This window comes from Eubalaena glacialis, chromosome 3 (genome assembly GCF_028564815.1).
Source record: "Eubalaena glacialis isolate mEubGla1 chromosome 3, mEubGla1.1.hap2.+ XY, whole genome shotgun sequence".
Taxonomy (NCBI): Eukaryota; Metazoa; Chordata; class Mammalia; order Artiodactyla; family Balaenidae; genus Eubalaena; species Eubalaena glacialis.
Window position 1 is genome coordinate 189,320,129 of NC_083718.1, and position 10,488 is coordinate 189,330,616.

At 40.2% G+C, this 10,488-nt stretch overlaps 1 protein-coding gene across 1 annotated transcript; it reads left to right on the forward strand.

Moving 5' to 3' along the window:
- The first annotated feature begins 1,211 nt into the window (after positions 1–1,211).
- Positions 1,212–6,085, forward strand: UTS2 (urotensin 2). Its single transcript, XM_061187130.1, has 4 exons — positions 1,212–1,314; positions 3,362–3,469; positions 4,338–4,379; positions 5,862–6,085. Exons 1-4 carry the CDS (start codon positions 1,212–1,214, stop codon positions 5,981–5,983), a joined length of 375 nt encoding a protein of 124 aa, XP_061043113.1. The 3' UTR covers positions 5,984–6,085.
- Positions 6,086–10,488: the final 4,403 nt, after the last annotated feature.

The window sequence follows — 10,488 nt, forward strand, 5'->3', positions numbered from 1 at the left end:
CTTTAGTCTGGCATTGGTTTTGTGAATATTTTCTCACAGCCGTGGTTGGCGTTTTCATTTTCTTAACAGTATCTTTCAAGGAGCAGATGTTTCTAATTTTGATGAAGTCCAATTTATCCATTCTTTTCTTATATGGTTGGTGTCATGTCTAAGAAATATTTGCCTACCCTCAGGTTGTGAAGGTGTTCATTTATTTATTTTTTTTCCTAGAAATTCTTTAGTTTTAACTTTTATGTTCAGGTCCAGTACAGGGTTTTGAGCAAAGAGCTGATGTGACCTAACTGAACGTGCTAATAGCCTCACTGTGCTGTTCTGAGATGAGACTGGTGGGCAGAATGCAGCCTTGAGGATGTTTGCAAGGGGGCTACTGCAACGATCCAGGCTGGGAGCCGCCAGGCAGAGTGGAGGTGGGGGAGAGCAGTGAAATTCTGGAAATATTTATCGGCCAGGTTTTCAGGCTTGTTCTGCATCCTCTTTAATGAGTAATATCCAACTTTAAGGAAAGTTATTTCCCTTCTCTGAAGACCCGTATACTCGTAGTTTTACGTGAGGCCTAGTGTATGTACACAACTTGCCTTGAGCCTGAATGTTTGCTATGCATTTAACTTATCTTCACTATTTAAAAATAAATAACTGGTTTTGAGTTTTATTCCACACATTGTCATTCTTCAGGCATGGCAGCCCCCAAAACAATATGACGATTCATCTATTCATTCACAAAAGATTAAAAAACGGAAATCAACACATTTCTTGCCAGGCTCCACAATACTTCTGCTGGGTAGGACTCATAAATCCATGTCTCTGCCTTGGCCACTTCAACTCACGTCTTATCCTTTCTTTAACTCATGATTTATTGCTCTCAGTTACTCCTTTTGCCAGATTTATAAACGTAACTGTTCTTTATTTAATACCTATTTTGTACACTAGGCAACAAGACAGTAAATTTATTGTCTATGAGTTGCTACTTTGAAAAATTACATCAATGCAAAGTGATTGTCTTTCAGCCTTCATAGCCAATAAATTTATTTATTTATTTTTTTGTAGGGGATGATATGAGGTCATAGGATAATATATATAATCGCTGATCACAGAATGAGAAGGAACAAGTTGCAGTCAAATGCTCTCCCACTGAGCTACATCCCCGAGAAGAAGCAAGTTGAAAGTTCTGACAAACAGAAGCCGAGAAGGAAGACTTCTGTCTCCTGCCAATCATGTATAAGCTGGTCTCCTGCTGTTTGCTTTTCATAGGATGCTTAAATCCTCTCTGGTCTCTTCCTGTCCTTGACTCCAGGGAAGAACCCCTGCAGCTCTCAGGTAAAATGATTTCTTTCCCTTATGTCAGTCTTGAAAGAGTCTTCAAGGGTCTTAAATGCAATGTTAGAGATAAGAATGAAAATTCTTTCTTAAAGGAGTCTTGCGAAATTAATAGTCCCAGCTATGAAAAGAATTCTGAGGATCCTTACAACACATCTCAGAGTCAGTAATGGATACAGTTTTTTTTTTTCCTTTCTAAAATGTACAAGTAGAAGGGTAACATTGCTTATTTAATGTCACTTCTATATCTCTAAGTTATTTTGATCAGCTTTTTTTTTTTTCAATTTTGAAAATGGCACTAAATTTAAACCATCATTGCTTTTAGTTTCTATTTTAAATGAGCTGGATGAATGCAGAATTGGTTGTTCCAATTATAGGTTAAAATATTTTTATTGTATCTTATTTTAAGCTAAAAAGTAATCATCTGACATGTGTTATATGAAACAAAAATATTTATTAAAAAATAAAGAAGTGACTAGCTGGGGCTAGGGATGACACAGATTTCCAAGTACATTCATGTTTTCCTTTTGATTGGTGTTTCATTCAGTTCAATTCTAAGTTGAATTCTCTTAAAGTGTATCAGTCAAGCAGATACTTATTGTGCTGTTAGCTCTTAATTTAGTTTAAGAAACGAAAAGGCTGGTGCTTGGGTATTAGGTTCATAAACATTTTAACTTGTCTTTAATTGTGGATACTTTAGACATTTTTTTTTAATAAAGGAAAATACTCTTCTAAGCCATTGATTTTATAATTTCTACTCTCTAAAGTTTCTCTCAAGCAGCTTTCTGATAATTGTCAAGCTCTAATTCATGCACTATCAGTCAGCTTCCACAGTCACTGAACTCATAAGTGGCAGTCATCTTAATGGCTAAATCGGGCATTAACTGTATTGAATCTCTGCTATTTAAAAAAAAGAACAGTGAAAAGCATAAGATGAAACCAAGAATGAACATTCAGATATGACTGTCATCCGCAAAAAATTACATATCATGATTATGATTTTTCCAAACTTAGATGAGTGTAGCGTCTCACTTAAATTCTTAACAGGTGGCAGCTTACATTAGTTTTTGCCTGAAATTTTTCCCCACTTATTTGTTTCTCCATAAATGATCCTTCATGACATAAACATTGATGTGTGGCCAAATTTTATAGATTTCTCATTCATATCCTTCAGAATTTTATAGATTTCTCATTCATATTCTTCAGAAGTACTGGGAATGTGCCCAGAAGCCTTCACAATGGCTTGCTCTTTGTTTCCCAGTCAAGGTTGTAGCTGAGGATTTGGAGGCCTTAGTGAAGCAAGTGGATAGTACAGGACTCCCCAGAAGCTCCGATCTCCCCACTGCAGCACCTGGCCAAGATTGCTCTGCCAGGGTCCAGGGTCTGCTCACCAGACCTCATACTCACTTCCCACACACCTTGCACACACTTACCATGCATCTTCTATGCCACTAAGCTGACCAAATTTCACCCTGAAAATGTTGCTATCAACTTCTTTAAAGAGTATTTTAAAGCTGACTCTTTCCTGACAATTGTGTCTAAATCTTGGAGGCCAGACAGATAAGAGGTGATGCCATCCTATTTGCTTTACAGGAAGAACCTTAACAATCCTTTTAGAAAACCACTCCTTTATTTTTCCTCTCACTCCAATTTCACCACCCATATGTCTAAAAGCAAAAGGCAAAAGGCAGCAATAGGTAAATAGAAATGAGGAAGAATCACTTTGTAAGTGGAAGTGCTTTTTCACTGACCCTGTGGCTCAGCCCTCCCCTCTTATTCAAGGCAGTGAGCAGCCTGGCAAGGCCACACAGGCAGGAGGAATCAGAATGAGAGTCACGCGCTTGATTTCCTGTTCTGCTGGCCTGTGAACTGGACCGTAGCCTTTCCACTTCTCGGTTAGAATACTACTGACGACAAACCCGGAACTTAGTATTTGAAGTTTTTCTAGTATTATCTCCTTGTCCCTGGTACCCCCCAAAAGACAATAAGGAACAGAACTGATTGAAGAATCAGCTGAGTTGCTAATATCTATTTCTACTCCGTGTAGCACCTGAAGATGTCAGATCAACTTTGGATGAGCTGGAAAGAGCTTCCCTTCTGCAGATGCTGCCAGAGATGTCAGGTGCAGAGACAGGAGATGGTCTTAGGAAAGCAGGTAAAATGATTCTTGTGTCTACCGGCGTCTGATTTTCTTGCCACTGAATTTACTCCCTGTTTTCATCAATTAGATGAGGTAAAATCCTCTTTTGGAATATAAAGATCAGCTATATAAAGTGAGTTAGTTACCCAACACTCTCCCCTCCGGGCATAAAGACTTCCTCTGACATCTTGTTTTCTTTTTCTCAGCAACTCCTTCCAAGCATCCTGCTCTACTTGGTTCCTCAGTATATTTGTTCTCTGTATGGACTTTTATTTTGGGGGGAAGGAGGGCATTATCCCAGTTTTCAATAAGTGAAATTTACAATCCTTTTTTCCCACTTACTCAAGTCTTAAGCAAATTACTTAATCTATCTGTACCTCAGTTTCTTAACCCAGTAAACGGAATGATACAAATGCCTATCTCATGGGGTTATTGTGAAGTTCAGTCAATGAGAAAATGCAAGTAAAATGTTCAGCACAGTGGCACACAAAGTAATCCATGAAATGGCAGCTTTTACTATTTTCTCTGTCACTGTATTCCTTCCAGCACTGATACAAATGCTCAGGACATTCTGGAAACAAAATGGAGTCTTTTAATAGACCTTGTTTAGTAGAAAGAATTTCACTTGTTATAAAATATTTTTGATAAACTACTGAACTGCTAACTTAGGAAAATGCAGTGCCCTTTGTGAATTCCGGAAGCGAGAAAGAACCAGGTGCCTGCCTATCTTCCTTCAAGTAAGTATCACTGTGGTGTGAAAAAAAGGAAAATCAGAAACTAGACATGATTTAGGAATATTCTATTTTGTGTGTTTTAAATAAGACAAGTATAAAATGGAAATAATAGATCTGATGATGAATGGTTTCAAAATACTGTTTTCCAGATCCCGGTACCAACATTTTTTACCCAAGAGGAAGTGTGAGAAAGGTAAGTAGCTCCATCATGAGAATTATGTTACAAAAGTGAGCATTCTATGCCTTGACTTTAGAGGAGCCTCAATTCATGAACCAGTCGAGCATTTTCGGTAGAAATCACACCTTAAAATAACTGGTCAGTCAGTATTACTTCAAAGCATGTTCCAAATTTTGATCCATATAAATGTGGATGCAACAAGAACTTATCCAGTGCCCATTCTGGATAAATTATTGTAACGAGTTGAAGAGAATAAAAAATAGATAAGGCCCCTGCCCTCAAGTTTGTCATCCACTTGTGCTGTGTCATTGATCATCTTCACGTGGTCCGAGGACCATCAGTATTGGTATCATGTGGAAGCTTGTGAGAAATGCAGACTCTCAGACCCCACCCCCCAGCACCTACTGAATCAAAATCTGCATCTTACCAAGATCCCCCAGGTGATTCTTATGCACATTAAATAAAGTATGACAAGCACTGCCATATGATGTCTAAATAGAAGAAAGACACGGTCGAAACCCTGAGATGTCATACGTGTGATAGAGCAGAATATGAAGGAAATCATTTTGGGTGCAGAAGACAGACTGTGATTGGGATTGACGAATGATAATAGTAAATGGTTAGAAATGGTGCACAGTTAATGGAGGACCTTAAACACTGAAAGAAAAATCTGTATTTGATCATTATCAACCCCTCAAACTCTAAATTAGTGTCTCCTAAAGGGCTTTCCAGGTATACCAGTCCCACGAGCCAGCCTACAGTGACGCCCTGGGTTCTGGCCCCTCTTCCCGTCCTGGTAATTCTTTATGTACATTATTAGCATGTTAAAGCCTCCAGGAAATGAGATAAGCGTATTTAATTTTAACCAAGCATTTCCCAAATATTTTGACCGGAGACACCTTTTTTTGGTGTAGCACCCATTACCATCCTTATAAAAATATACTCTGGAATCCCTCAGTTCTGAAGATGGCGTACACCACCTGAGGCCCCAGGGCAGGTAAACCGCCCAGAAGGGGATGGGGTGGCTTCTACATTAAACGTTATCATTCAGATGTTTATATTGTTCCAAATAGAAGGGTTCTGATGAAAGACTCTAAAATCATAAAGGTGATTAGGATTTGCTCATGAAATCCTAGAAAAAAAAAAGAAAACTAAGGGTCCATGCTTAAAGAAGTTAATTTCAAGACAAATAAAAGGCCTACTTTACAGAGAAGACAGTAAATGGACAGAACATGTTACTGACAGATTTAAATAGAAATAGGTCAATGAGGGTTTAGGAAAATTCACGGCAATCACAGGGCTAAACAGACCGGATGGACCACAGGTAGGGCACAAGGAGACCTTCTAGAGCCTACAAGCTGGGCGCTCACCGCAATTCTATCCCATAAAGCAGCAAGAAAACACTTTTTAAAGGTCCTACATCTGAACTAAGGTTCCTATTTGTGTGTGTAGGACTCAATTCATTGATAACCTGTTTTTTTATTTGGATTGTTTTAATTTCAGGCTTTCTCAGGACAAGATCCTAACATTTTACTGAGTCACCTTTTAGCCAGAATCAGGAAACCATACAAGAAACGTGGAACTCCCTCTGAATGCTTCTGGAAATACTGTGTCTGAAGTGACATGAACATCTACTAGTCAACTCAAAACCAACCATCTTAGAAAAAGCAAAATAAAAACGCTTGATTTGAAAGCACTATAGATGAAAAACTAGGCAAGCTATACCCTGTTCATTATTATTTGGAAAATAAATCCTCTATGTTTTGCAAATATCATGAGTGGTTATTTTACTTATAAACATATCCTGAAAATCTATCCATCAATTTATCTTTAAAGAATTATCTAAAAGTTTAAAAGTAAACAAATAAATGAACAGAAGCAAATACTAAGAAGAAAAAGTCATAAAAGTAAATTTTAGTTAAAACAGTAAAACTACAAATCATTTAACCTACATTATCTTAGTGATGATGTCCTCTCAACCCTTAAAAATAACGTGAGTTATTACTTTAAAAAAAAAAAAAATCAGTATCTTAGCTTGGAAAAGCGTCCAAAGTGAAGGATGCCTAAAGATGAGGACTGGGGACAGTCTGAATTCTCCTTTGTTTTTGAAGGAGGGCGTCCACACACTCAGATCCCCTCTCCCTTAGTTAACCTAAGTACTGAACACTTGAAAACTTTAATCTCTTAACACTGAAGCTTGTTTGATGTCAGTTTCTGTGAGCTCAAGGAGCACAGTACTAGAAAAATACCTTCATAATCTGTTTCTTAGAGAAGAAACTTGAGGTGGGATTTAAGATTGTGGAATGGAAGATATAGCCTGGTTTGTTAATTTTTAAAAACCATGTGTGTGTGCGCACATACTAACTTATTCTCTTAATACATCTATACCATCGTAGCTTATCTATGTATAGAGTATGGAGCTGAGACCCGCGAGCTCCATGCAGCTCCCAGCACGGCCCATGCCCGCGGGAAAGCACTTCTCATGGGAAACCCAGGCTCCCCTTCTCGGCTCTGTCGCCAATCACACCCCCAACTCAGGAGGAATGAAGGGTCAGGTCTGCACCAAACAGCCACAGAATCGGTATTGATCTTGTCAACAACCATCCAAAATCTCTTTAGAGCACAGGTCTGATAAATCTTCCCTTTCCTTGTCTAAGACATCAAGAACAAATCTGTAGGCAAGTTGTTTTCAGCTTGAAGGAGGGATGCGTCATCTCAGGAACATGCTGACATGTGGCTGTGAGGATGCTGTGGCATCGCTTGCTGCTGAAATTCAACTGAATCCATTTCCCTAACACAGGACTCTGGCCCCATGAATGCCAGTATGTTTATGACACCAGGAAGAGCTTAGGGTGGATTCCATCGCCGTAGAATCCCAAATCCCTCCCGTTTTGTGATACTAGGCAGCTGCTCTTACAGACGGGGCTCTGGCGTCAAGTCATTGCTCCCACCCAGCTGTGAGCCCCTGACCAGGTCATCCGGCACTCTCCACCCCCGTGTCCTTCTCTGTAAAATGAGGGCAGTGACGCTGCTTATTTCGTGGTTGTATTAAATGAGATAATTCATGGGAAGCACCAGAACAGTCCCTGTGGGAGGAGTACACATCCCATCAACACTGAGCTCTCTTCCCTTCTTGGGTTGCTGTTGTTTTATTATGACAGGAGGTGCAGGTGGTTTGAAAGGTGTAACATTCAGCAAGTCTCGTTGGCTTCAGGATCCCGATTCATATTTTAATTCCAAGATTCTGCTGCTGCCAGTTCCACAGTCAGACTTTGTGAAACACAGGTTCACTCTACAGAATCTGAAAGAGTAATCTTGATAACTAAATTTTGTAAATTAGGCATTAAAATTAGTATTAAAGGGACTTCCCTGGTGGCACAGTGGTTAAGAATCCACCTGCCAATGCAGGGGACATGGGTTCAAGCCCTGGTCCAGGAAGATCCCACATGCCGCGGGGCAACTAAGCCCATGTGCCACAGCTACTGAGCCTGCGTTCTAGAGCCCACGAGCCACAACTACTGAGCCCGCGTACCACAACTACTGAAGCCTGCATGCCCAGAGCCCACACTCCGCAACAAGAGAAGCCACTACAATGAGAAGCCTGTGCACCGCAACGAAGAGTAGCCCCCGCTCACCGCAACTAGAGAAAGAAACAAAGACTCAACACAGCCAAAAATTTAAAAAAAAAAATTAGTATTAAAAAACATGTACAGGGCTTCCCTGGTGGCGCAGTGGTTGAGAATCTGCCTGCCAATGCAGGGGACACGGGTTCGAGCCCTGGTCTGGGAGGATCCCACATGCCGCGGAGCAACTGGGCCCGTGAGCCACAACTGCTGAGCCTGCGCGTCTGGAGCCTGTGCTCCGCAACAAGAGAGGCCGTGATGGTGAGAGGCCCGCGCACCGTGATGAAGAGTGGCCCCCGCTTGCCACGACTAGAGAAGGCCCTCGCACAGAAACGAAGACCCAACGCAGACAAAACTAAAAAAATAAAAAATTCTTTAAACAAAACAAAACAAAACAAAACATGTACATATGTTCAGAACCCAATAAGCTCCTCCCAGCGTTGAAGTGAGGACTAAATGCTGTGCTATCAGTGAGCAGGACCTTGGACGCAGTGATGACACAGACGCAGACACAGAGTGACCCTAACGTGAGCACCCTGCAGTGTCTCTCAATCTCAGTAAATATTTCTCAATGATATAAAATACACATTCAGGGCAGAGGTTTGTTGATGCAGTGCAAGAAATTTCTCAAGTTTTACATGTATACCGTTTATTGCTTTTGCTTAAAAAAGATACCCGATTAAAATATTAATAACCATTAAAAACAAGTAAATTCACAGTTAATTATAAACTCAGTTGGAAGAAAATTTCCACTTGGATTAAATTTACCTTGTGAGTTATGATGAAGTGGCACGTAACTGTAAAACGATTCCATTTGCACAGCATTCTGTTGTTCACAAATCCTGACCTCTTATCCAAGAAAATACAGCTTCTTGGTAACATTTATGTAAACACTGAAGCCTATAGTATACATTTTTATTACCAATTTCTATAGTTATCCATACAAAAAGTTAATAAACTTGAACAACTGTTTAAACTCGGGGGGAGCCCCCCGGGGGGCGGCGGCCGCACTGCTGAACCCCGCCTGCCCATCCTCAGCAGCAGAAGCATCATTGGTCCGACCTCTAAATACGCCAATTCGGCGGCTTATCAAAGTATCACAACTACAAATGGTTTTATAGATCTGCTTACAACAAGCACCAATTGTAAATTGACCCTAAGCGTGTAGTAAGGCAAAGAAATAAGCAAATGTTGATAAAACAAATGTCCAGAAAGAACTGAAAAGAGGGCTTATATTAGAGGAGGTCAGGTTTAAAAAACGTGTACACAAGTACAGAACAGTCCTCTGATTGCTCCATGTCATTTTTGATTTAAACAAATTAAAGAGGTTATCACTACAGAAGGTCACAGCGATTCTACTGATGGACAATATCCAGGCTGGTTCATTTTTTAAAATTTGATTTTTCACCAAGGGCAAAAATACCACACAACTTGACCAACACAACAAGGGCTTCAGAGATCATTTAACAATCGAGATGGAGCAGAATAGGAGAGTTCTCTATTCATAAGACGGGAATATGGGCATGGAACAGCTTAAAGTGAGAAAATTCCAGGAAATGTCATGGGCATCATTTGAAAATGGTTCTGACACCTGAAGAAAGAATTACCTTCTAGGAAACTACAGTTGGCCCCCCGTATTCCTGGTGGGGAGAATCGGGGAGGGGTGTAGAATCCTGGATGTGGAACCGCGGGTACAGAGGGCTGACTGTACCATCATGTTACAGAAGGGGCTTGAGCATCCATGGATTTTAGCATCTGCGAGGGGGTCCTGGAACCAATCCGCTGCAGATTCGAGAGCCGTGTGTTCTACTTTAGAAAGTAAATCTAAGCTACGAGGCTTGAAAATCAGAGTCCAGCAGCACTGTGGATAGAAAGGTTGATTCTCCTAATTATGATCAGGATGCATTTTATAAAAAACTATAAAACCTGAAAGGAAGAAGTGTTTTCCTAAAACAAAAAAACCAAAAAAACACAACAACAAAAAAAGAAAAGTAAGTTAGTTTGTTGCATGTTATTTAAAAGAGAAAAGGTTATTCCAGCCTTCATTTTCTTCTATTCCTGGTTCTGATCTACATGGGTGTGAACTGCACGTCATTCCAAGTTTGAGAAGGAATCATCACTTCTCTAAGAAGAGGGGACTCACTTACCATGTGAACAACTCACTCACTTCTTAAAAGACACAACTTCAGCAGGCCCAGGAAGCCCTCATTTGTGGCAGATTCTGCAACCCTCTTGGCTAGGGGCCTCCCGTAGGCCCCTTACCCCTATTTAAGGGCAACACTTACCCCTATTTAAGGACAAAAAGAAGGCAGTGCCAATCAGACCTCTGGCAGGGATGGAGAGACCTTCTTTTGTGTAAATTGGTTGGAAAGAAAGAGTTAACTGTTAGTTTTGATAAGACAACATTTAAACACATACGCATATAAGAACAACATTAACTCTTACATAACTTTAAAAACTTTTTGCAATCATTATTTAAAAATTTCAAAAGGGATGAGT

What these genes read in the sequence shown, in the direction of transcription:
- UTS2 (XM_061187130.1), top strand. Translation starts at nt 1,212, where the DNA reads ATGTATAAGCTGGTCTCCTGCTGTTTGCTTTTCATAGGATGCTTAAAT. An exon ending in AGAACCCCTGCAGCTCTCAG is followed by an intron (nt 1,315 to 3,361) that starts GTAAAATGATTT and finishes TACTCCGTGTAG; the next exon opens with CACCTGAAGATGTCAGATCA. An exon ending in CCCAAGAGGAAGTGTGAGAA is followed by an intron (nt 4,380 to 5,861) that starts AGGTAAGTAGCT and finishes TTGGATTGTTTT; the next exon opens with AATTTCAGGCTTTCTCAGGA.